General features: G+C 47.4%; 1 protein-coding gene across 1 annotated transcript; it reads left to right on the forward strand.

Annotated features, from left to right (window-relative positions):
* The first annotated feature begins 22,420 nt into the window (after positions 1–22,420).
* On the forward strand, positions 22,421–26,959 carry MUC21 (mucin 21, cell surface associated). Its single transcript, XM_047795716.1, has 3 exons — positions 22,421–22,743; positions 24,489–26,197; positions 26,553–26,959. Exons 1-3 carry the CDS (start codon positions 22,680–22,682, stop codon positions 26,739–26,741), a joined length of 1,962 nt encoding a protein of 653 aa, XP_047651672.1. The 5' UTR covers positions 22,421–22,679; the 3' UTR covers positions 26,742–26,959.

Raw genomic sequence — 26,959 nt, forward strand, 5'->3', positions numbered from 1 at the left:
AGGCAGGGGTTCCGCCACGTCACCCCCACTGTTACTCTCAGGGGTTGTGGGGTGCACGTCTTTCCTGAGAGCCCTGTTCTGTGCCAACCCGGGTTCCAGTCCTGACTCTGCCCCATGTAACTAGTTCGGGTCTGGGTAAAATGGGAAGCATGCCGCCTGGCCGACACCAAGAATTACTACGCTCCAGGCGTTTTTCTAGGCATTTCATCCATGTAACTTATTTAACCCTCATGGCAACTCGGTAAGGTGAGTACAGTTTTAGCCCTGTTTCACAGCTGGGAAACATCGCAAGGCTTTGGTAAGAAAGTGAATATGGAGAAGTTTGATGAGCAAAATAGACCCTACAAGATAAAGTGAAATCACTAAGTTCACTTTGTCAAGAGACAAGTTAAGAGACAGTTCTGTGACTGAACCCGGGGAGCAGAGATGCCTACTATGGGGCAGTTTGGAGGGGCCCAGGTGAACAGGAGGAGGGGTTCACAAGGTAGACCCTTGGCAAAAAGAGATTCAGAGAGACTCTCTGGATACTGCACATGGTCATCCATGGTAATGGTGCTGATGACCTCAAACCAGGGCCGGGAAAGTTGTGAGTCTGGAGGCTTCATGCAGCATTTGGGGCAGGGGAAGCAGCAGCTTCCCCTCCGGTACCCAGGATGATGTTAGAGGAAGTTTCTCCCTTCCTGATCTCAAGGTCGTGTTGGGGCCAGAGAGGACGGGGGCAGGTGGGCTGGGCAGAGGGTGGACAGAGGGGGCAGGGCCCAAGGAATCTCCAAGTCCTCTCTGTGGTCTCAGCAGTGCCTTGATATGACGCCCTCCCGCTCACCTCGAGGGTCTGGGGACAGAAGCACCAGAGCATCCTGAGCCGTCCACCCCCAGTCTCACCCCCCCTTCTCCCCACTCCCTGCCAGACTGCCTGTCCCACTGCCGTCTTCACTGCTCCTGCCAGCCGCTGCCCAGGAGGAGGAACCTGTAGGGGCAGAGGAGAATGGGTCCAAATTGACTCCACACACATTCACTTTGCCCCCCTCACATGAAGTTCTGAGGGAGATTTCGTCTAGGACACAGGACAGGCGCAGGGCAGACTTGAAATCAAAATTCCGAAGCAGGATACTCTGGGCTCCATGGGTGTGGTCTGGGAGATGGCCACAGTAAAGCCTGGCTGGCAGGGATGGAGGGGACAGGTGGGGAGGGCAAGAGCAGCTGGGTGCTCAGATCCTGCAGATAAGAACAGGGGTGGTGGGTGGGGAGGGCTTGAGGATGGGGTGAGGTTGGGATGGGGTGGGGATGGGGTCAGGGTGGATCTGGAGTATGAGTCAGGGCTGACATAAGACTGAGTAAGGCCAGGGTAGGGAGGGAAGTGACAAGTGGGGTAGATGGACACTTTTGGCCCAGAGTTCTTGGGGTCTGCCCTGCCGTTTATCCACAGGACCAGTCAACACCCTGATGCACTTAACTAGATCCTAGGACCCCAGAGTCTGCATCATGCAGCCACAGAACCACAGGTGCAGAATCTAGAATAACTCATCTCTGAGGAAGGCACAGATGAGGCTGCAGTCCTGGGGAGAATCTAAAAAGGACATTTTCCTACAGTAATTATTTGATTTAATTTCTATAACAATAATAATATATACTCATTCTAGAAGCTGGAAAATATAAAAAATTAGAAGGAAAAAGAAAAGCTCTTCCTAATACTCCTTAGTTGCCCAGGCAAACTTTTGAGTGTATTTCTCTCTAGGATTTTTTTTTTTTTTGTCTTTTTGCTATTTCTTGGGCCGCTTCCGTGGCATATGGAGATTCCCAGGCTAGGGGTCCAATCGGAGCTGTAGCCACTGGCCTACACCAGAGCCACAGCAACGCGGGATCTGAGCCGCGTCTGCAACCTACACCACAGCTCACAGCAACAGCCGGATCGTTAACCCACTGAGCAAGGGCAGGGACTGAACCCGCAACCTCATGGTTCCTAGTCGGATTCGTTAACCACTGCGCCACGACGGGAACTCCTCTCTCTAGCCTTTTTACTATGTCTGTGTTTTAGGTCACACATTGAGCTTAAACCAGTATAGACACTCTAATAAGCATTTATGCACATTAGTGCAAATGGAGTAAGCCATTTTTGAGAGGTGGGACTCCAAGAAATAGCAGAAATATCCTTTAGGATGAGGCTGCTCTCTCAGAACCACACAGCCTGAGTCATTTAAAAGGTCATTTAAGATGTCCATTTTCTTTTCAAACTAGTGAATGAAGCAGCTTGAACTTTTGGAATTGTGCATAGTTTTGATGTTGTGGGATTTGTTTATATCCTTTTAACCAGCATCCACCTCCAGTGTCTTCCGCTAAAGCCAGGTTTGCCTATACCTCAGTGACCCCAAAAGTTATTTTCAGGTCACTAATGTAGTTAGTTAAATGAATATCTCATGGTGAAAACTTACTAAGAAAATAAAATTGCTAACAAAGCTAGATCTACAGGGAAGAAGAGATGATCATTTCATCCTGGGGGTTTAGTCACTGACTTGATTCATGGCTCAGGACCGAGGAGTCTCTTATGTTTCTCCTCTAGATTTTATAATTGATGGTTCTGCAACTGTGTGATGTAGATCTGGAATTCTATAATCTAGTTATCTGAGTCTAGTTATTGACAGCGTGACTCCTATGAATAAATAATAATCACTATCCCCAAAGCTGGTGGGCTAGAAGCCTCCTTTCAACAATGTTTCATCTAAGGGGCTCAATTACTTAACATAACAGAAGTTACCCCTTAGTTTTCCAACCTTTGGAGGTCTCAATTATGTTTGATTTTCACTTAATGTACATAGTGAAAAGTTGTTAGCATGACTTCTGAAGTGTTTTCACCAGTCTTAAAATATTCTCTCATTCATCCATTCCACAAATATTTATAAAGGGACTCCTATGGACCAGACATTAGCGATGAAAAAAAACAAACAAACAAACACATAAAAACCCTTGCCACCGTGGGAAGTAAACTGCATTTATTGTACATTAGAAAGTGATGAGTGCTCTGTAGACAAAACATAGCAGGGGGAAGTGGCTCAGGATTGTGTGTGTGGGGGGCCTACTGTTTTGAAGAAGCTGTCAGAGTAGGCGCTGAGATGTATAGAGCAGGGGGCTGGGGACAAGGGAGACACCTGGGGCTGCTAGAGCCCAGAGGGCAGGGCCACAAGCTCAGGCTCCTTTTACTACCAGGAGAAGAACAGGTCAGAGTAAGTATGAGATTGTTTCAAAGACTACAATTTGGGTACAACAAACACTTTAAAGAGTCTTCTATGCTCCATGATGCTTTTAATCTTCACCCTAAACTGGTACGATTGATATCACTGTTATATACTGTTGAGGACATGGGGCTTCAGAGCATTTAAGTGGGCTGAACAAGGATGCAAACCCAGTGAGGGTCAGAGCCTGGACTCCGATCTTGTCCTCTGATTCTTTCAGGCCAGTGGAGTTTGCCACTCTGAGCTACTGCTCACTCATTTATTCACACCACGGATGCTTATTCATCCCTTATTCTGTTTAAAAGCACCTGGGATGTAGTGAAAAGCCTGACTTTGCCAATCACTTACCCTCTTTGGACTTCCTTTCCTCACCTATAAAATAGCAAGGTCATACACTCACAAGATTAAATAAACAAATACATGAATAGCATCCTTCAGGGGTTCCACAAATGTCAGTGTTCTTCCTTCCCCAAGGGCCTGGGCTGAAGTACAGGCTGTATGGCATGGTCTTGACCAGTAAGAGCCTGGGCCTGGGAGCCCAAAATGCGTATTATGGTTCTGGCTTAACCTCTGATTTGCTGAGTGTCCTTGGGGAGATTACTTCACCTCTCTGAACCTTGTTTCCTCATCTGTACAAAGGGGAGAATAACGAAGAACTCTCAATTGCAAAGGGTTGCTGTGAAAAGTAAACAAGTTAATACATGTCCTCCTTCCTAGGACCTGCCTGTCTCCCAGTAAGTGTTCTAGAAAGGCTGGCCATTGCTATGGCTGCGGGATTGTGTGCAAGTCACCATTTCTCCAAGAAACTCAGTTTCTTGGCCGTAAAAGAGATGCTGACAGCTTATAAGGTGACTTGTGGGCAGCGGGGAGATCAATCACCTTAGAAAACAACCCAGAAGAGACTGCCTGTGAGGCAGCTGGCCGAGTGCCCGGCTCAAAGAAGGCTCTTGTGGGTATTGCTGCCGAGAGAATCAGAGGACAACACCGCTGGTGAAGTGAGGGCCTGGCGGTTCAGCCCTCCTCCCTCTCCCCAGCCTCCAATCCCTCCAGGGACCTGGGCTTCCCATCTACCCTCACACCCTTCTCATCCCGTCTGTGTTTCTCTCAAGGATGGAGTTCCCCAACCTTCACCCTTCCTGTCGGGTGGGTTGCGGTTTCCTGTGACTGGGAGTATGTCCAGGTTCTGGTTGCCACCTTGAGCTAACAGAGCCTGAAAAGTTCAGTTATGTAACGACGCTATCTCTCCACTCTCCGTGCTCTCCTGGCTCTCACTCTCCCGGCTGCATATCAGAGTCATCTCCTCTGTCCCCATTGGTTGTTCTTCCCCGACTGAAGGCCCGTATCTGTTCACTAATAGGGGTGTTTTCCCTCACACCCTGTCCTTAAACACAGTCAGACCCTCCCAGAATCCAGCTGCCTCGTTCACACTTCCCAGGACCCTCACGTAGATATCTGTTGCTTTCAAAAGGGCCACCTTCATCTATCCCAGATGGCTTCAGGTGTCTGAAGAGGGGGAAGCTGGTGAGGAGCCATAATGGTTGAGCCATCTTCTCTGCTTCCCAGCATTCTGACCAAACTTTATCACCAAAGTCAAAGTTCCCCATCTTCCTCCTCTACCCATTCTCCATCCCTCTTCTTTCTTTCTTGCCTGCCTGCCTTCCTTCTTTTTCTTTCTTTCTCTTTCTTTCTTTCTCTTTTTTTCTTTTCTTCCTTCCTTCCTCCCTCCTTCCCTCCCTCCCTTCCTTTCCTTCTTTTCTTTTTTCTTTTTTCTTTCTTTCTTTTGTCTTTTTAGGGCTGCACCTGTGGCATATGGAAGTTCCCATATGCATATGCATATGATGCCAGTCAGATTCATTTCCAATGAGCCACAATGGGAACTCCCCTCTTCTTTTTTTAAGTTTTATTAACATATAGTTTATGTACAATGTTGTGATAATTTCTGCTATACAGCAAATTCGGTTATACATGTACACACGTGCATTTTCTTTCATATTCTTTTCCCATTATAGATCATCACAGAATATTAAGGAGTTATCATGGCTCAGTGGGTTAAGAACTTGACTAGTATCCATGAGGATGTGGGTTTGGTCCCTGGCCTCGCTCACTGGGTTAAAGGATCCAGCATTGCCGTGAGCTGTGGTGTTAGTTGCAGACGTGGCTCAGATCTGGTATTGCTTTGGCTGTGGCATGGGCCAGCACCTGCAGCTCCATTTCAGCCCCTAGCCTGGGAACTTCTGCATGCCACACCTGCAGCTCTAAGATAGATAGATAGATAGATAGATAGATAGATAGATAGATAGATAGAATATTGAGTAGAATTCTGTGTGCTATACAGCAGGCCCCTGTTGGCCAATCATTCCTTACATCTCAGTGTGCATATGCCAACCCCCACATCCCTCTTCTTATCCTCTTCTTATCCTCTTCTTATCCTCTTCTTATCCTCTCACTCATCACCTGGGTCTACTTCCTAATCCCTGTGGGAAGTTTTGCCAGAAGTCTTACCTCAGTCTCTCACACAGTTACATTTGGGATGGAGCTGGAATATTATGGAAAGGCTGAGATTCTGATATTTGTTTCCTTTCCTCTTAGCTCTGCCATGGAAAGGCAACTCCATTTCATAAGCATACAAACCCTAAAGCAGCACGTGCAGAGCAAAATGCCAGTTGATACCTCCTTTCAGAATCTTACACTGTGATATGCCTGACTGGGGGCAGATGTTGACAGGCACACAAACAACTGTAATGTCAAGCTGATGGTAGCAGGAAAGGCTTATTAACGAAAGATTTTTTAAGCACTGAGATGAAGCTGGAAAGATAAGGAATGATGCCCTTAAAAGCTTGAAAGATCTGAAATTGAGAACTGAAGAGTAGAGGTGGACAGGAGAGAGGTGGCATCCCTGCTGAAAACACAGCCTGAATAAAGGTCCAGGGACTGAAGGTGAAAACGAGGATTAGATAACCTAGTTGGTTTTTTTGTTTGTTTGTTTGTTTGTTTGTTTGTTTTGCTTCTTAGGGCTGCTCCCATGGCATGTGGAGGTTCCCAGGCTAGGGGTCAAAATGGAGCTATAGCTGCTGGCCTACGCCACAACCACAGCAATTCAGGATCCAAGCCGAGTCTGTGACCTACACCACAGTTCATGGCAACACTGGATCCTTAACCCACTGAGAGAGGCCAGTGACTGAACCTGCATCCTCATGGATGCTAGTCAGATTTGTTTCCACTGAGCACGACGGGAACTCCAAGATATCACAGTATTCTGAAGAGGCTGTCGGGAGAGATACATCTGGGGTAATAAAGGGACCCCTAGAGACGAGGTGAGAAGGGGAGCATGGAAGAACACAGAGGAAGTTTCTTATTTGCCTCTCCCTTCACAGGTGCTATCCCACTTCAAGAATTTCAGAAAACTGATGACTCTCCAACATCTGATCATTTGTTCCCTCTGACTCCAGGCCCTGTTCCTATTACTCCCTCTGACCACATTGCTCTTCATCCAGAACACAGTTCTCCAGACCTTCCTAAACCTACAGAAATCTATAAGCCAAAACACCAATATAATACTACACACCATTCTAAGCTGAATCACCAGGCTGTAGGTAACTCCAAAAGCTCTACAACACATCAAACAGCTCCTCTCATTTTTGAACAAAACCCCAGCCATCAAGAAAAAGACCTGATTATTCGGAATGAACGCAGTGTCAAAAATAATGACGCCAATAAAAAAGATGAGGACTTAGTGCCCAAGCTTTCAACCTCAGCACCCAAGAGACAGACGACTTGTCTCAAGAGCAAAGCAACCAGGTCATCAGTAAAAAGTAACCCAACTAAAACTACAACACCAAGCACCACCCCACAAGGAACCCCAGAAAAGATCACACAGAAGCCAGAAAAAACTACTGAACAAAAAACAAGTACAACATCAGATCAAGAGAGGACCATAGGAGCCTCTGCCAAGTCCACAGGTCATGGAGAAAAGACCACATCAGGCCATGAGAAGACACCTGGAGCCCCAGAAAAACCCACGGGACATGGAGGAAAGACCACATCATGCTCCAAGAAGACAACTGGAGCTCCAGAAAAGCCCACGGGACATAGAGAAAAGACCACATCTGGCCAGGAAAAGACAACTGGAGCCCCAGAAATGCCCACGGGACATGGAGGAAAGACCACATCTGGCCAGGAGAAGACACCTGGAGCCCCAGAAAAAGCCCACGGGACATGGAGGAAAGACCACATCTGGCCAGGAGAAGACACCTGGAGCCCCAGAAATGCCCACGGGACATGGAGGAAAGACCACATCTGGCCAGGAGAAGACACCTGGAGCCCCAGAAAAGCCCACGGGACATGGAGGAAAGACCACATCTGGCCAGGAGAAGACACCTGGAGCCCCAGAAAAACCCACGGGACATGGAGGAAAGACCCACATCTGGCCAGGAGAAGACACCTGGAGCCCCAGAAAAACCCACGGGACATGGAGGAAAGACCACATCTGGCCAGGAGAAGACACCTGGAGCCCCAGAAAAGCCCACGGGACATGGAGGAAAGACCACATCTGGCCAGGAGAAGATAACTGGAGCTCCAGAAAAGCCCACGGGACATAGAGAAAAGACCACATCTGGCCAGGAGAAGACAACTGGAGCCCCAGAAAAGCCCACGGGACATGGAGGAAAGACCACATCTGGCCAGGAGAAGACACCTGGAGCCCCAGAAAAGCCCACGGGACATGGAGGAAAGACCAACATCTGCCCCAGAAAAACCCATGGGAACATGGAGGAAAGACCACATCATGCTCCAAGAAGACAACTGGAGCTCCAGAAAAGCCCACGGGACATAGAGGAAAGACCACATCTGGCCAGGAGAAGACACCTGGAGCCCCAGAAAAGCCCACGGGACATGGAGGAAAGACCACATCTGGCCAGGAGAAGATAACTGGAGCCCCAGAAAAGCCCACGGGACATGGAGGAAAGACCACATCTGGCCAGGAGAAGATAACTGGAGCCCCAGAAAAGCCCACAGGACATGGAGGAAAGACCACACTGGGCCAGGAGAAGACAACTGGAGCCCCAGAAAAGCCCACGGGACATGGAGGAAAGACCACATCTGGCCAGGAGAAGACAACTGGAGCCCCAGAAAAACCCACGGGACATGGAGGAAAGACCACATCATGCTCCAAGAAGACAACTGGAGCTCCAGAAAAGCCCACGGGACATGGAGGAAAGACCACATCTGGCCAGGAGAAGACAACTGGAGCTCCAGAAATGCCCACGGGACATGGAGGAAAGACCACACCGGGCCACGAGAAGGAAACTGGAGCCCCAGAAAAGCCCACAGGACATGGAGGAAAGACCACATCTGGCCAGGAGAAGACAACTGGAGCCCCAGAAAAGCCCACAGGACATGAAGGAAAGACCACGTCAACCTACAAGAAGACAAGTGACTCACAAGGAGGTCTCTATTCAGGAGAGACGGGAGAAAATGATTCCTTCCCTGCATGGGCCATAGTTGTCGTGGTCCTGATGATTGTGATTCTCCTCCTGGTGTTTCTTGGCCTGATTGTCTTGGTAAGGGACAGTGATGCCCCAGGGGAGTGAACCCATAGGATAGGGGGTTGAGGAAATGTTATGGATCAGGACTAGAATGAATAACGAGTCTAGGAAAAGAGGCATGGTGTGGAGGGAGGTTAATAGAGGGACCGCAGTGGCGGAAACTATGGAGGAAGAAAACAGATGTATTGGACATGAAAAGTAGAATTAAGAAGCAAGCAGTGGTTGAGAAAAAAGGGTATAAAGTAGGGGAAATTTGGGGGTTGGAGACAGACTCTGAGGTGTGAGAAGAAGGACTATTAGGATAAGGAAAATAAGACAGAGGAGGAAACTGGGGATGAGGTCTGGGACTCAGTGTACTGGATCTGGGACTGAAATAAGGATCGGGCTTTGGATGGAATCTTGGGAAAGGAGTGAGCCAAAGGTCCGGGGTTAGGGAGAATAGAATCAAAGGGCCTGAGACACGGGTGTGAGGAAAGCTAATGTCATGGCAGTGGTACTCATTTTTCCTTTCTCCTCCTAATCATAGGTCTCCTACTTGGTTCGAACACGGCGTGCACTGGTCCGGAGAACTGAGGACCATGACCAAGAGGATGATGGGGGCCCCAATTCCTACCCAGTCTACTTGATGGAGCAGCAGAATCTTGGCATGGGCCAGATCCCTTCTCAAAGATGATCTTTCAGAAATTGCCTAGCCCCAGTTCTTCCATGCCCTACCCCTTTCCTGGATGGAAAATTAGACCCACAATTCCTATTTTCTGGACTCCAGGAAGGGCAAAGCACTGATGGCTAACACATTAACCCTTCAACTGCTGTGTTCTTACTGAAACAGGTCAATGGATGAAGTGATAAGCAAAAAAGATATGCACTGGCGTATAGAAAAGAAAGAATGAATAATACAAGGAAGTATTCTCTGTAGAAGATGATGCTCTGAAAATGAAACCATGTTTGATGGATGTACGGGGTAGGGATCAATACAGGACTCTGACCTGTGTGAGGGGAAGCACAGTGAAGGGAAGTTTGGGAGACAACACCTCCGTAACCTCCCTGTGAGTCAGGGTCATGGGCAGGGGAGATGGGAGATGCAAAACAGAGACTCTGGGTTTCAAGACCAGCCTATATTATTTCCATCTACCATTACTTAGAGTTTGTGTGTAAAAAGGCTTATCTCTGAGTTCCCAGGGCCCTTGACCTTTTTTTAAATGAAAAAATAGGATCTGAGAAGAAAAAAGAATTTATTACTTCTCCAACCTCTCCATTCCCTGGAAAATTCCAGAAAAGATCATAACTATCTCTTACCCAGATGGGCTCTTCCCTCTTCCTCTCGAATCCCTTAGTTTTTCTAAATGTCTTCAGTGTTCCGTCTTTTGGTTTGGCTTGCTGGGTTGTGGGTGGATATGCTGTGAGGGGTTTCTGTTTGGCCTGCAGTCTCATCCACAGATCTTCACCCCAGACCTTCCCAATGGTATTCCCCACTCGTTATTTATTTTCCTATCTCTTCTCCCAAAGCCCCCAAGTCTTGGCTTTTCCTATAAGCATCATCTACTGCACCTATCCTCTTTCCTCACACCTACACCCCAGATTCTGGTTTTTCTCCTCAAGGACATTTCACCTGTATGTTTTCTGGATTTTCTCTCCAATTATTTAAAGCCCTTTCACCTATTACTGATTGGGCAGAAGGGGGAAGGGAGAATTAGTTGATGACATAGCTTCTCTCTATCTACTGATCTTTTAATAATAAAAGATTTATAAAGTAAGGCATCATAGGGAGTTCCCTCGTAGCTTAGTGGTTAAGGATCTGGCATTGTCACTGATGCAGCTCAGGTTTGATCCCTGGCCAGGGAAATTTTGCATGCTGCAGGCATGGCAGAAAGAAAGAAAGAGAGAAAGAGAGAAAGAGAGAAAGAGAGAAAGAGAGAAAGAGAGAAAGAGAGAAAGAGAGAAAGAGAGAAAGATAAATAAAGAAAGAAGAAAGAAAGAAAGAAAGAAAGAAAGAAAGAAGAAAGAAAGAAAGAAAGAAAGAAGGACGTTAGGAAGGGGAGGAAGGGAGTAAGTTGCGTAATAATAATTAAAGAAGGTACCATAATCACTGCACTGTCAATTGGGAAAAAGTCCTGTCTGGTGTTCCTGGCTCTGAGTGTGACCTTACAGATGACCTTGGGCAGGAGTGGCTGGAGGACAGGAATTCCTTGGAGGATGGAGGAAGAGAAGGCTGAATTTCCATTGTTCCTAAAATGGCTCACTCTTGGATTTCGAGAAGAGCCAGCCAGTGTTCATGCTGGGCTCATTTACATGGTGACAAAATGAGGAGACAATGTGTTAATTAATAAACAAGTATTTCTAAGCACCTATTATATATTCTGTTGAGAATTACAAGGAAGTATAAGACATAGCTCTCATCCAAGACACAAATACAGGAAAATTAAAATTAAATAATTCAATAAGAGTTTTCACAAGGCAGTATCACACAGAATCAAACAAGACTCTAATGAATTAAGCCCAATATTTAGGGGCATCTGCCACATCTCATATTTGTGTTGGGACACCAGCCCTCCTCTGAAACCATTCTGTGCCCAAATGTCAGTCCCAGCAGAACTGCTGCCCATCATTCCGCAGACTCGGCTCTCTGTCTTACCAGAGGAGGATGGCATCGCTGTCTTCACTGACCAGAAAGTCCCTCCAACCTTAACTCCCTCCATCTGAGATCAAATAGCAGGGCCACAGGCAGCTTTTTGCCATTCTTTGTGTCCTGGCTTGTGAGAAGCTGGAAGCCCATCATGAATAATAACCCTAATCTGGACACTCATGGCATTGAATTATCTGCCAGGACCTGGCTCTCGGCTGGGAGGGCCCTCAGGCCTGAGGGTCTCTCTGAATCTCCCACCAGAGACCTTCTCTGCTGAGGGCAGAATTGGAGTGTGAGTCCCAGAAAGGAGGCATGTCAGGTGCCAGAGGGAGCCCACACTTAGCTCCCTGGAGGGAGCCTTGAGGTGGAGAGGGCCACCTGGGTTCTGGAAGAGCCCTTGAGTGCCAGAGAAAAAAAAGAGGAGGCTGCTAGGTTTTTGGTCATTGGAGCAGGTGGTGACAGTTTGTGGCATCTGCCAGGACAAGAGGGTCACTCGCCCTGAGAAGAAAGCAGATACCCCCTAACCCAAGCCTCTAACCATTGAATTTCCCTAGCCAGGACCCTAATTAAAAAATCAAAACAAAATAAAGCAAAACATGAAAGCCAAGGCACCAAAACAGAGCACTGGGGTCAAAAGGTGTTTGGGGGAGTGAGGGGGGTTCTTCGTCGCCCCAAAGCAAACAGGACCCTGGATTGTCTCCCTTCCCACTTCTCTGTCCCAGGCTAATGGTCACTTTACAATTTAGGGAGAGAGCCTTTAACAAGCTCTGGGGTTGGGCCCTTATTAGGACAAATCACTTAATGACTGAGTGGCAAGGAGGGAATCCATCCCCCTCAAAGGCTTATTGCCACCAAGGCTCCGCCCATGTCCCCTGAGGGTGGGGGGTGGGGGAGAGATGACCTCCCTGGCAGCAAGTGCGAAGACCCCTAGGGCTGGCCTGGACAGGGCAGCAGGGGATCCTCAGGGTTTCCCAGTCGGTGGCCCTCCTTCCCTGGAGGCTTCGCTTGGCCGGTGGCTCCTGAATCTGGCTCCCTCGCAGAGGGACTAATGGCCCACCCTCAGCCTGAATCCCACCCAGCTGTCTGGCAGAGGGAGACCATTTGCTGCTAGCCAGGCTGCAAGCCTGTCTGTGGATGGCATCAGGTTCTCCCCAGCCCCTCAAGGAGCGCCTCACCTAGGCTCCAGCACGATGCCTTCCTCCTGCCCCCGAGCCCCTCTGATGGGGGGAAGGCGGGGGCAGGGGAGCAGTCTCAGGCGAGTCCCCCTGTCCTGGCCTCCACCAAGGTTTCTGAGACCACCACGGCCTGGAAATAACATATGTCCCCCATGGCCTCCACCACTGGCTCTGGAACCACAGTAACATCCGAGACCACCATGGCCTGCACCACCAACTTTGAGACCATAAGAGCCGTCAACACTGCCTCTGACACCACTACAGTCTCCACAAAAACTTCTGTGTCAGTTGCTGAGTCTGTGCTGCCACAGCTACCACCAGGCCTCCTAAGACCACCACAGCCTCTGTGCCCACCCGTCTTCACCAGTGAAATCAGCACAGGATTTGAGACCACCATAGCTTCTACCACAGCCTCAGGAGCTACTGCAGAGTCTGTGCCCACCTCGGCCTGAAACTGCTGTGGCCTTCTCCACAGCCTTTGAAAGCACCGTATCCCCTAACAAAACATCCGTGTCCACCACATTCTCTGAAACCACCACAGCCTCCGCCACAGACATTGGTGCCTGCATCGTTTCTACCACAGCCTCTGAGACCCCCACGGCCTCCACGTCTGTGTCTGGGCCCATAAGAGCCTCACCTACCGCCTCTGAGAGCACTGCAGTGTCTACGTCCACCTCACGCCCTGAGACCATCACAGCCTCCATGGCCAGATCTGAGACCAGCACGGCCTCCACCCCTGCCTCCTCATTAGCCTCTCAGCTCACCGCAGATTTGTCCACTTTTTCTGTGCCCGCTATGAACAGCACCACACCTTCTGAAACACACTCTCAACCACTGCCTCTAAGAGCACCACAGGCCCCCTCTTAGCATCTGTCTCCTCCACTGAAGCTTCCACCGCACCTTCTGACTATCCTCAGAGGTCACGACAGCCTTCGCTTTGGCCTCATCACCCTTCTTGGCCTCTGGCTCTGCCCTGGGGCCCCTGTAGTCTCTACGAGTATCCCTGGACCTTTCATGGCCTCTGCCACCACCTTGGTATCCACCAAGGTCACCGTCTTTTCTACTGAGTCCATCACCAACACAGCTGAATCAGGTACAAACCACTGCATTTTCTCTAAGCACATTTAACTCCAGGAACAACCACCGCCATTTTGCCTATTTCTGTAATGTCTGCTCCAGACTCTAGTCAAGCCAACACACCTGTTAGATGTAATTCTGTCCCCTCTTCTTGAACCCTACCTATTCTATCCTGGCCTCATCTCCTTTTGCTTAGTGTTCATCATGTCCATTCCAATCAGAAACATGTCTACAAATATCTCCCCACCCACACAAATTAATTATATCCCATCACTTCTGCCTATAGCAAACCCACCTCAACTCTACTGACAACCATCCCAGTTTGCCAGATGTTCTCATTTCTGTGCCAAGTATTATAAACTCTATTCTATCCACCACCAGTGCCACCACCTCTTCATCTTCACTATATTGACCCCTGGTCCAGGGGTTGCAAACAATACTTCACAAGCTAAGTCTTGCCTGCTATCTATTTTTCTAAATAAAATGTTATCAGAACACAGTCACACCAGAGTTCCTCCGTGTCTCTGCAGGTTAAGGGTCCAGCATTGTCACTGCTTTGGCTCTGGTTATAGCTGAGGTGCTGGTTTGATCCCTGACCCTGGAACTTCCTCATGCCCTGGGCAAGGCCAAAAACAAAGAACACAGTCACACCTATTTGTTTACATCTATAGCTACTTTGCATAATTGTGACAGAGACTGTGACCAAATAGCTTAAAAATTTCCTGCCTGGCCCTTTACAGGAAAAGTTTGCCAACCCTTGTTCTAGTCTAAGACTAAAACTATTTTTTCATACTTTAGAACTTGCTCTGAATAAAACCACTTCTGCATTTGCCATCAGTACTCATGTTGGATCTGATTCTAGCCACTCTGTTCTGAGCTGCTCTCTGCTAGTCCAGTAACTGACATGTGTTCTTGTATCATGTAGCCACTTCTGATCTAAGCATGACCATTGCTGCTGACACCTCCATGTCCACTGCCTCTTCTCTATCAGGTCCTCCCACCTTGACTAAGTCCCCCATCTCCTGTCCCTGGGGCAGGCTCTTCCATGTGGGGCAGGGTCTTCCACATCTGTTCTGAGCACACAGCTTGACTTGTTGATTATGTTTGCTTATGTCACCTCTGCTCCAAGTCACGACTGCTGCCTCATCCATGGATAAATCTGATGCTGTCATTTCCTCCAGCACCATCCTTATACCCAGGGACTAAATCACAAAAGCCCACCCTCTTCTCTGTGGGTGGCCACTTCCATAACTGAATAGATCTCCCACTTGTGCATCTATCATGGTCACATTCCCTTAATCTTCTGCCTCCACCGTAGAGCATACATTCTATCTCCTCTTTCTAAGATACTCACCTCTATTCTGGAGACCATGTCCTCAGGCAACTCACTTCCTACCATTTCTTCTCCCATCACAAAACCTCTCCTCAAACCACCAGCACCACGAGTATGTTAGACTCAAGGCCTCTGCTCTAAGTACACCTACATCCCCTTTAATTGCCTCCACTACAAAGGCATCACATTGTGTGACCTATTTCCTAGGCACCAGGACCCCTGGAACCAGACCAATTACCCTCATCTCTGTCACCTCGGCTCCTGGAAGGGAACTCGCATCCTCTGCCACCAGCAGTACCCTCCCTGGGATAGCTCCAAATGCCTCCGGTCTGGGCATATCCATTATTGGAGCATCATTTACTACCTCAGTCCCAGGTACCAGATCCACCAGAGCAGGACCTACTTATGAGCCAACCACCGCTCCTGGAACCAGCAGCTTCCCTCAAACACCAGCCCAGTCACCACAGGCACAAACACAGTTAGCGTGAGCCACACGCCAACACACGCGATTAAACCAAGTGGATGTCTGCAGCCCTGGGGCATCATCCTCATCGCTCTGGCTGCAGTCGTGATTGGCGCTGGACTGTTAGTAGGACTGAGCTTTGCCCTGTGAGTTAGTGTGCACGAAGATGGGGGAAGCCCATCTAGAAGATGGGTCATGAGTGGGAACGGGAATAGGACCACTAAGATATTCAGAATGAGGGAGCAGAGTGTGGATTCACACAGATCCTAACACATTAGAGCAGCAGGAGCAAACCTGCGTCTCAAATCCCATTTATCGGCTTGTTGCACCAAGGGAACCTGTACACCAGAGGGACCCAGGAGCTTCTATAATGATTCTAAGGAGAAGAATCATTAAAGAATTGAGGGAACCATGGCGTTTGGATGAAAGTTAAATGAAGCAGAGTTTTAGTAAGCTCAGAACAAAGCAGGGCTGTGTGTGCAAGGATTCACAGCAGCTGGGCCTGGTTTCCTTGGAAACTACAAAGTTATAAGAGACATGGAATGCTGTATTCAGAAACTGTTACCTGCCCCTGGGTAAGAAATCCAGGGTGCTTCTTTGTGTCAAAGTCACTGAGATTCTCCAAACAAGGATGGAATATTTCCTTCTCACTGACATAACTTCAAACCGCAAATGTGCAATAGTTTGATTTTACAGAACTAAATTTTTCATTGGCTAAATCATTGGAGGTGAGTAAGTCACTCAAAGAAAGGGGCTGATTTTTTGTGGGTGTGTGGGTTCATTTGCTGGGGGTGGGGGAGCTTTTTTGGCCATGTTGAGGCGTGCGGAAGTTCCTGGGCCAGGGATTGAGCCTGCGCCACAGCAGTGACAACACTAGATCCTTAACCTCTAGGCCACCAGGGAACTCCCGAAAGGGGCTGTTTTGACACTTTTTAGCTGTGGCACATCCCTGGGAAAAAATATTCTTTCTAGTGAACTTTGCAGCTGGCTTTGTCCATGTTGTTTTCCCAGCCTGGTGACGGCAGGGTAGATTGCTATTTTCTGAACCTGATTTTTACTTTCTCACATGGCCTAATACAAAGACCCTTAGAGAGAGCAAGACAGAAAATATAAATGATAGATTATAGAGTGAGAAGTAGAAGAAAAGAGAAGAAAGGCAAAGTGGGGGCCCAAGAGACGGAAGTATATGGGTCCACGTGGTGTGGACAGAGGTGGGGATAAGGGAAAGCACAGCTTTTATAAAACAGCTGGAATTATAGCCCTAGAAAGTGTTGAACATTCAGGCCCCCAGTAGATTTTCCGCTATGATAGATATTACCACATGCCAGTTTCTGAGGGGAGAGCAGGGGGCTCTTTTTTCCTTTTTTTTTTTTTTTTTTTTTCCGGTCTTTTTGTCTCTTTAGGGCTGCACGCGTGGCATATGGAGGTTCCCAGGCTAGGGGTCCAGTCGGAGGTGTAGCTGTCGGCCTAAGCCACAGCCACAGCAACACCAGATCTGAGCTGCATCTGTGACCTACATCACAGCTTATGGCAACGCCAGATCCTTAACCCACTGAGTGAGACCAGGCATCGAACCCGCATCCTTATGGATACTAGTGAGGTTCATTAACCTCTGGGCCACTTCAGGAACTCCTCCTTTTCCCTCTTTTTATGATTTGATCCAAATGAAAAGAAATTCACTTTGGTAAGTACCTCTTAGCACAGTTCATATAGGCTGGAAATTTCAAAATACTTGACTATATACTAAGGGAAGATAACAAGAAAATATTTTCAGCAAGGATAGAAGCCCCAGAAATGCTTACCCTGGTGTAGGGGAGGATCTTGATCCTCTGAGAGCTGATTTACTTTGGGGCCCAGGGCTCCCTGTAGTTCTCTTGGTCGGAGTGTGTGTGGGGGGAAGCGGTCTGTAACACCCCCAACCAGCAGCAGACTGCGTTTGTGCACTCCCTTCTCCGTCCTGGTTTTAATCTTCTATTCTAATATATCTTTCTTGTTCTGTTTTTTATAAATATATTTATACATCCCCACTGTGGCAAATGTATTCCTCTAAGTGGTCTTCAGCATGGGTAGGATGAGCCAGAGTAAACACACAGCGAATCAATGAAAATTTCACACACCAGCCACAAAGGGCTGGCATAAATTTATAATCAACTTACTTCAGTTTCTAATTTCAGATCCCCTCGTCCCTCCCTATGGCGCAAGCAAAATGTGACTCACCAGCCACGAACAATCTTCTAATTGTTTAAGATAAAGAGGTAGTAATAATAACTAGCATTTTATTAACTGGTCACTAGGTGTGAGGTCCGGGGCTAAAAGCGCAAGAAAGCAACTGTTTCTCCTTAACTCTGCTCAGCCACCTTTGGGGCTTGCACTCTTATCAGCCCGGTTTATAGACCAGGATACTGAAGTTACAGACCGAAGTAACCTGCTAAAGATCACAAGGCGAGGTGGTGACAGAGCCAGGGCTCTAGTCCAAGTCTGCTTCACAGGAGTGCCTATGCGCCTAGCCAGTGGGTTTAAAGCTGGTTCCCAAAGCTTTAGGTCTTTATGGGCCTTCCTTTATCTTTAAAAAAATAAAATAACAAAAAACAGCAACAACAAAAAAACCCAAATCTGAAGCATAACTTACAAGAAGTGGACAGATCTAAAGTGTACAACTTGATAAATTTAAAAATGCATACACATCTGAAGAACCACCACCCAGTTCACAATATTGAACATTTCTATCACCTGAGCAGTTTCCTGGGTGTCCCCTCCCTGTCAATACCTGCCCAATGAAAGGTAACTATGTTCTGACCTCTATTTTATGCACTTTTATAAGCTTCTCGTTTTTACCTATCCTCGTAGACAGGCAACTTTCTTGGCTAATACAATGAAAGACTCCCTATTTCCGTGAGACTTTACTCATGTACAGTACAGCATGTGGATTTACCAAGGTACAGAGCGATGATCACAGCATTCACACAGAGAATACGCAAGTGCAATGATTAGGAGGGCTGTTTCCTCAGAGAAGTGAATAAATAAATAAATGAGAGGAAGAGACAGACCAATGCAAAGAATGGATGAAAAGTGAAAATTTGTGATTTTTGACAACCCAAGTTTTAATTATCCAAAATAAAAGGATTTAACTCTAATAATATATATGTTTTTCTCTTTTAGAAGGGCTTTTCTTTTCTCCTGATAAACAGAAGCATTTATAACATCCATTACTGCGGAATTGGCCTTGGTCTGGACCTGGACTCAGGATTGGGCTCTGAAATGTTCCGTGGCCTAGAAAATAAACTGGTTCATGGAGAAGCATATGGCTTTGGACATGGAGTAGGCCATGGAGTGCAGCACGAATTAAGCCACAGCCAAGGGGGTGGTTATAGCATGAATCACATCAGGAGTCCTAGACATGGAAGAGGCCATAACAAGGGCCTTGAAATTGACCAAAGAAGAAGCTGCCAAGAAAGACATGGAGGAGAGGGGGAGTGTGGACATAGGCTGGATAATGAAGGGCACTCTGGACAAGAAAACAAAATGCAGAAGGAGATTGCGGAGGAGAGGGAGGTGACCATAAAATGGGTCAAGGTGGGCTTCCAAAAGGTCTTCAGGGAACTGGCCATAGAAATGGTCATGAGCAAGGTTAAGAGAAGAACCAGAAAAGACAGAGATCATAGAGGGTTTGACCAACAGCACAGCCAGAAAACCAGTGTGTCTGGAGGAGACCTGCAGCCGCATCAGGTTTGGACATAAGCTCAAGTAAAGATACTCCCTGAGCTTAAGCATAGTTCAGAACCTCTTAGGGAGTCATAGTGACCAACTTCAGAACAATTTCTCTTCTCTTTCCTAATGCACAAGTAATAACATGTGCCCTTTTCTCTTTGGAATTTTTTATTTCCTCAGAATGCAGTGTGATGGGTAGACAGAAGGAAGATATTACAGCTTAAAAAACACAACTCATAGTATTTGTCGTAGCAAGATGACTTGTGCCAAGCAGGCCTTTAAATACACCATCATTTATTTCTCAGAATAATGCAATAAGAACTTAAATTTCTGGCTCTTTAATGGGTTAGGTGCCTTGACTTAAAATACACTGGAAAAAATTAAATGGTGAACTAAATATTCTTCTTAAATGTATCGATGACTCATCAGGAAAATAAGGAATGCTAAAGGTAAAGACTGAATTAAGGTAGGAACCCAAGGAGATGAGGGGGAATACTCAAGCCAACTTTTGCCAAACCAGTGAACTTAAGCTTCAAATAGCACAGGTTCAGTCAGACAAGCCCAGGTGAGGACTCTCCTAGCAGACCTTGGCATAAATCTGAAAATTTCTGGGAGAATGTAAACTAAAAACAAACCCATTCCTCCTCTATTTCTAGGAAATACAAACAAAACTGCCTGTGCCTAAACTTGGTGCAGGGGAAGGGAGGATGGGGAAGCACCTTTCTAGAAATAACTTGGAACCACAATACTTTCCATGATTTGCAGCCCCAAATCATGCAATCTAGGTAGTTAAAAGGACCTCAAGTCTCTAATTTAATTCAAAAGAATCTTCAAACGGTATTGCCTGCTTATGCTTGGCAAAAACATATGAATTCTCTGTGGGAGAACAGAACATTGTCTCAGATTCAAAGGTCTTATACAGATAACAACCCAAGAAAAATAAATTTATAGTCATAAATCTCAATTCACAAATGAGGTTTCAGGTGTGAAAGCCAGCAAGAAACAAAACAAAACAGAATAGACAGCAGGATCAGATCCACAAAAAACTATAGATATTGTCATAGCTTTATGATTGTCTACTCATATCCACTCTCCATTTTTAATAACAGAATTGTCAAGTTTTAGCTGAGCACATGTCCATCCAGCAAGAGACTATATTTCCCAGTCTCTCTTGCAGCTTAGAGTAGCTGTGTGACTATGTTCTTACAGTAAGTAAGCAGATGGCAATAATCTCTCTTGAAGTCAAAAAATAAGATAGAATTCAGAGTTCCCATTGTGGCTCAGAGGAAATGACTCTAACTAGTATCCACAAGGATGCAGATTTGACCCCTGGCCTCACTCAGTGGGTTAAGGATCCAGTATTGCCGTGAGCTGTGGTGTAGGCTGGCATATACAGCTCTGATTCGACCCCTAGCCTGGGCGCCTCCACATGCTGCAGGTGAGGCCCTTAAAAAAAAAAAAAAAAAAGATAGAAATAGCATACTTAATAATGTTAGGATATGAGTGGAAGGAGGTAATAAGAACAAAAGGGTTCCAAGGTCCTTGTATTGTTTTGAAAATGAGTAGCAATGTTAATTACATTTAGACTGACAAACATGCATGTAAATTTTTTTGGATAACTCTAAAAGGTAAAGTCTGGTTTGAATTCAGGACCTCTACATCCAAATAATTCTAGGGGCAAGAAAAGATTTCTTTCTTGGAGTGTTACTGGCTTTACAGCCACCGAATAGGATCGCTAGGAATCCAGGACCCTCACACATTAACCTCACGAACTGCTCATTGAAGCCTCTGGGAAGATCTGCATCTAAGCCTTCCCCAACATGCCCCGTCCCTCCTGACCCTCAGGCTCACTTATCCCAGGCTCCTTCATGTCTCTCGCACCTCCTGCTTGCCAGCTTCTTTCCAGCAGGTCTTACATGTCGGGGATGCCTGCTCACCAGTAAATAAACTACCTGAGATGTTGCCTCTTCCGCAAAGCTTCTCCTCTTCAGGGAGTGGAGACAGCTGACTTTGCTCAGACAGACTGTGTACTGAACCTCCCACCAATCCCACCCTCTTCACCTTGGCTGCAAGAGGTCTTCCCCATGAGTTCCCCAAACCCTCCACTCATTTGGGTCTATTCCATCATGCTCATTTAGTTGACTGGGTGTCCTTTCTGCTGCTATATCTGTGTCCAGACCCAACCCAGGTTCCTTTAGGACTTGGACTATGTATCTCCTTCCCTCAATTGAAGTCTCCTAGTGTGGTGCCTGTTGTATACCCTACGGAGCGATGCCTCATTAAGGCTGATGAAAAGGAGCAGCTGAAGGATCCCAGGGAGGAAAAGCTCCTATGAATTCCTCTGAAAACAAACAAAAGAATCAGAAGGGGGCCTTATACCACCCCTTCACCTGCTATGAGTGTGACAGGTGGCTTGTTTCCTGCATATTCAACACTCTTCCCCACCTCAGCCCCCATGCCCCAGAGGCCCCAAAGATGGCTACACTGCCCATGGATCTCTCTCTCCCTGTTCAGTCAATATGCATGGCTGAGTGTCTACTGCATACTCAGCAATGTACTGTCTGCTTTTTCTGCCCATATCCCAGGAGTCAGATCCCTAGTTGCTGCTCTCTTCGAAGCTTTTTGTTTGGTTGGTTTTGGGGGGTTTTTTTAGGGCCACATCTGTGGTATATGGATGTTTCCGGGCTGGGGGTGAAATCAGAGCTGCGGCTGCTGGTCTCCACCCAAGCCACAGCAACACAGGATTCAAGCTGCGTCTGCAACCTACACTGTAGCTTGTGGCAATGCCAGATGCCCAAGCCACTGAACAAGGCCGGGGATTGAATCCGAATTCTCATGGACACTAGTCGGATTCATTTCCACTGAGCCACTATGGGAATTCCTAAAGTCTTATATTTTTCTTTGACTCAGAGCTATGGGGTCCTGCCCCCTCAGCTCAGTCTGTTAGGGTTTTTTCAGGTGCACAAGGCTTCCTGAGCAGGAAACAAGGTCTTGAACTGGAACAGGTTTCTGACCCCATTTCTGCCTCAAGGGTGGGTCCCTTCCACTCTGACAACCTTGATCTCCTTAACCCGTCCTACTTCCTGCTCAAACCCGGCTCAGTGCCCTGCCTAGAGTGATCATGTCATTCTCCTTTCTCACCTTCCTCTTGACCCCCAGTCTATTCCTTCTTAGGCTCAGTATTGTTTTTTGTTGCTGCTCACAGTTGGCAGAAGAACAAGCCAACTTCCCAACCCCTCCCCAACCTTGGTGAAGCTATAAAGGCCCCTGCAGCTATTCCATGATAACACAAGAGGCAACAACATCGCATGGAGGAAGCTTAAGGAGCCCAGGTGTCCAGTCTGCGACCTCCAAGCTCAAGATTCTTTCCAAGAACATATACTTAGGATACCCAACCTCCTGGAAGCTCCAGCCTTTATCTCTTCACCCTGAACTCTCCTTTCTCAAGAATACTGTTCTTTGCCTTCTAGGTCTTGGCCACATCTGGAATCCAAGCATCTTGTTTTTCAGCTACAAAGACGCAGATTAAGATGCAGAAAAGAAACATTCCCTTTATGTATTGGTTACTGTTGCATCTCCTACTTTTAGGATATGGTGAGTGCTTTTCTTTTAAAGTGGGTAGTCTGAGAACTTTTAAGGGGTTGTGGGAGATGATTACCACTGCTAGCAATAGCTCTGGTTCTCCTCCATAGAGTGAGGGTTATCATTTTACTCCAATCACTTCAGTCTAATAAGGTATCACCTGAGAGACAGTCAGAGCACAGTGGTTAAAACTGTGGACTCCAGTGTTCAATTGCCTACACTTGAATTATTCATTGCTCCATCTGTTGCCTGTGCATTTTGGGTGACTCAACTTCTCTGTGCCTCAGTTTCTGCATCCATAAAATAGAAATAACCTGTATGATATGGCTGGGGTTTTCAGGATTAAGAACAAGAAGAGTTAATGATTATTTTAAAATATCACTCTTCGGAGTTCCCATTGTAGCACAGTGGTTAACGAATCCGACTAGGAACCATGAGGTTGTGGGTTCGGTCCCTGCCCTTGCTCAGTGGGTTAATGATCCGGTGTTGCAGTGAGCTGTGGTGTAGGTTGTAGACGGGGCTCGGATCGTGCGTTGCTGTGGCTCTGGCGTAGGCCGGTGGCTACAGCTCCGATTCGACCCCTAGCCTAGCCTGGGAACCTCCACATGCCGCAGAAGCGGCCCAAAGAAATAGCAAAAAAAAAAAAAAAAAGGACAAAAAAATACAAAAAAAAATCACTCTTAAATATTCTAAAATTTTAATTTTTCTCCTGTCCTTAACCCTGGCTCCACAATCAGCCTGAGTCAGCCTCAGACGAAGGAAAAAAGGATTCAAGAGTCAAAACTAACTCCCACTTGTCTTAACACATCTGACACTCTATTAAACACTTCTTGGGCTGTCTCCTATTGTTCACTTAGAATTCATCATTTTTGTTTTTTTGTTTTTTGTTTTGGTCTTTTTGCTTTTTCTAGGGCCGCTCCCTTGGTATATGGAGATTCCCAGGTTAGGGACCTAATCAGAGCCATAGCCACTGGTCTACTCCAGAGCCACAGCAACGCGGGGTCCAAGCCGTGTCTGCAAACTACACCACAGCTCACGGCAACACTGGATCCCTAACCCACTGAGCAAGCCCAGGGATCGAACCTGCAACCTCATGGTTCCTAGTCGGATTCGTTAACCACTGCACCACGACGGGAACTCCAGAATTCATCATTTTTGAATCAAAATTAGCCCTCACATAATTTTGACTCATCCAGTCTGCTCTCCAAAACTTCTCAGATCAAATCCAATCCCTCCTTCATGTCACCCCTATTCTTGTTTATCTCAGTTTCTTATTTAGTTTTACTCATGATTTTGACTTAACTTCAATTTGTGCCCCATTGCAGAGGGGGGGGGTTCCCCAAATAGGGCTTGACTTTAATCCTATGTTAGTTCGAATAAGCCTGAGGGGAAAACACACATGCGTGGGGTGAGGTGATAGGCATTCGTGTCCCAGTTAAAGGAAAATGAATGACAAGTGAGATAAATTCTGTTCATCTGGAGTGATTGAGTGTCTTTGTCCTTTAAGGTAGTGAGGGGCAAAAAAGGGCACAACCTTAACTCCAGCTGAGCCTTCAAGAAGGAGGAAATGCCTCCTTATATCTATTGATCTTGATTTGCAGCCTGAAATTCTGGGAGGTCTTTTACATTTAAACTACATATAACTTATTCTTCTCCAGCCTTTGCCTTATGATCAGGAGCCTCTGGAACTTTAATGCATATATAATTACCCAAATACCTAGTCCCATCTCAATTTTTTTTTTTTTTTGTCTTTTTAGGGCCACACCCAACTTCCAGTGTGGTCATGGCCAACCCTAGATCCATGGCAATCTCCACTGAGACTAGCACAGCCTTCAATACTGCATCCAGCACAGCCTCCAGCACTGGATCCAACATGACCCCCAGTGGGTCCAGCATGACTTCCAACACTGCACCCAGCGTGACCCCCAGTGGTTCCAGTATAACCTCCAACACTGGATCCAGCTCGACCTCTGGAGGATCTAGCACAGCCTTCAGCACTGGATCCAGCATGACTTCCAACGCTGCATCCAGCGTGACCCCCAGTGGTTCCAGTATAACCTCCAACACTGGATCCAGCTCGACCTCTGGAGGATCTAGCACAGCCTTCAGCACTGGATCCAGCATGACTTCCAACGCTGCATCCAGCGTGACCCCCAGTGGTTCCAGTATAACCTCCAACACTGGATCCAGCTCGACCTCTGGAGGATCTAGCACAGCCTTCAGCACTGGATCCAGCATGACTTCCAACGCTGCATCCAGCGTGACCCCCAGTGGTTCCAGTATAACCTCCAACACTGGATCCAGCTCGACCTCTGGAGGATCTAGCACAGCCTTCAGCACTGGATCCAGCATGACTTCCAATGCTGCATCCAGCGTGACCCCCAGTGGTTCCAGTATAACCTCCAACACTGGATCCAGCTCGACCTCTGGAGGATCTAGCACAGCCTTCAGCACTGGATCCAGCATGACTTCCAACGCTGCATCCAGTGTGACCCCCAGTGGTTCCAGTATAACCTCCAACACTGGATCCAGCTCGACCTCTGGAGGATCTAGCACAGCCTTCAGCACTGGATCCAGCATGACTTCCAACGCTGCATCCAGCGTGACCCCCAGTGGTTCCAGTATAACCTCCAACACTGGATCCAGCTCGACCTCTGGAGGATCTAGCACAGCCTTCAGCACTGGATCCAGCATGACTTCCAACGCTGCATCCAGCGTGACCCCCAGTGGTTCCAGTATAACCTCCAACACTGGATCCAGCTCGACCTCTGGAGGATCTAGCACAGCCTTCAGCACTGGATCCAGCATGACTTCCAATGCTGCATCCAGCGTGACCCCCAGTGGTTCCAGCACAACTTCCAACAGTGGACCCAGCATGAGCCCTGGAGGGACTATTACACCTGTCAACACTGGAACCAGCACAATCTCTGGTGAGACCAGCACACCTGCCAATACTGGTTCTAGTATGACCTCCAAAGAGGCCAGCACAGCCTCCAGTATTGGGTACAGCCTGACCTCTGGCGGGTCCAGCACAGCCTTCAGCACTGGACCCAGCAGGACCCCCAGTGGTTCCAGCACAATCTCCAACAGTGGACCCAGCATGAGCCCTGGAGGGACTATTACACCTGTCAACACTGGAACCAGCACAATCTCTGATGAGACCAGCACACCTGCCAATACTGGTTCCAGTATAACCTCCAATGAGACAAGTACAACCTCCAGTACTGGATCCAGTACAACCTCCAGTGGGACTAGCACAGCTGGATCCACTGCAACCACAGGATACTCTGGTATACCCTTTTCAACTGGAACACACACAACTTCCAACAGAACCAGCACAAGTGCTAGTACTCCAGTGAGTGAAGTGAAGCCCAGTGGGTCCCTGAAGCCATGGGAAATCTTCCTCATCACTCTGGTCTCGGTTGTAGTGGCTGTGGGCTTCTTTGTTGGGATCTTCTTCTGTGTGGTGAGTGCCTAATATATAGGAAAATGCCTGGGGGAAGGAGTAGCAGGAACATAAGGAAAGGGGGTATGAATAGTAGGGTCACCAAGTTAGGGGTGAGTAGGGAGGAGAGGACGATCAGGAGAAAGTTACTAAAGAGAAACAGCAAGTTAGAACCAGCAGTGCCAATCAACGTGCAGAGGAAACTATTGACTTGTGAGAAAGCAGGGGGCTAAAGAAGAAATAAAAGCTGGAGGAAGGACTACTGAGTGTGGAAGATGATTTAAAGGGGAAGAAGATTCAAGAAGGATCTATGGTGAAGGCTTGGGAAAGGAAGAGGGGGATACAATTCTGAAAAGATTCTCCCTTCTTTTTCTAGAGAAAGTCTCTGTCCCTGAGAAATGACTTTAACACCGTTGTCTACCACCCCCATGGCCCCAACCTTGGCCTAGGCCCTGGAGGGAATCACGGAGTCCATCACAGGCCTGGGTGGAGCCCTAACTGGTTCTGGAGGGGACCAACATCCTCAGTAGCCATGGAGATGAGAGGGGGCTACAACAGGCCCTGAAAGCCACATTCCTCACAGAGGAAACCATCCTGGGGGACCAGAGATCTCAGTGTCCTGTCATTCGTCCTCAGGGACCCCTCCCAGATTTGTTTGGGTCTCTGCCAGTCCTGGGGAAGATATTTCCTCCCTCCCTCTTGCTTTTGCCAGATCCTGGAAAGACAAGAATGTTAGTCATTTACCTATGAAATAAACACTATACAAAACACTAATGCAAACTA

Source organism: Phacochoerus africanus, chromosome 9, assembly GCF_016906955.1.
Source record: "Phacochoerus africanus isolate WHEZ1 chromosome 9, ROS_Pafr_v1, whole genome shotgun sequence".
Classification (NCBI taxonomy): domain Eukaryota; kingdom Metazoa; phylum Chordata; class Mammalia; order Artiodactyla; family Suidae; genus Phacochoerus; species Phacochoerus africanus.

Bases quoted from the DNA above. Each gene is read 5' to 3' on its own strand.
- MUC21 (XM_047795716.1), top strand. From the start codon at position 22,680: ATGCAGAAAAGAAACATTCCCTTTATGTATTGGTTACTGTTGCATCTC. The intron at 22,744-24,488 runs GTGAGTGCTTTT...TTGTCTTTTTAG, and splicing joins TCTCCTACTTTTAGGATATG to GGCCACACCCAACTTCCAGT. The intron at 26,198-26,552 runs GTGAGTGCCTAA...TTCTTTTTCTAG, and splicing joins TTGGGATCTTCTTCTGTGTG to AGAAAGTCTCTGTCCCTGAG.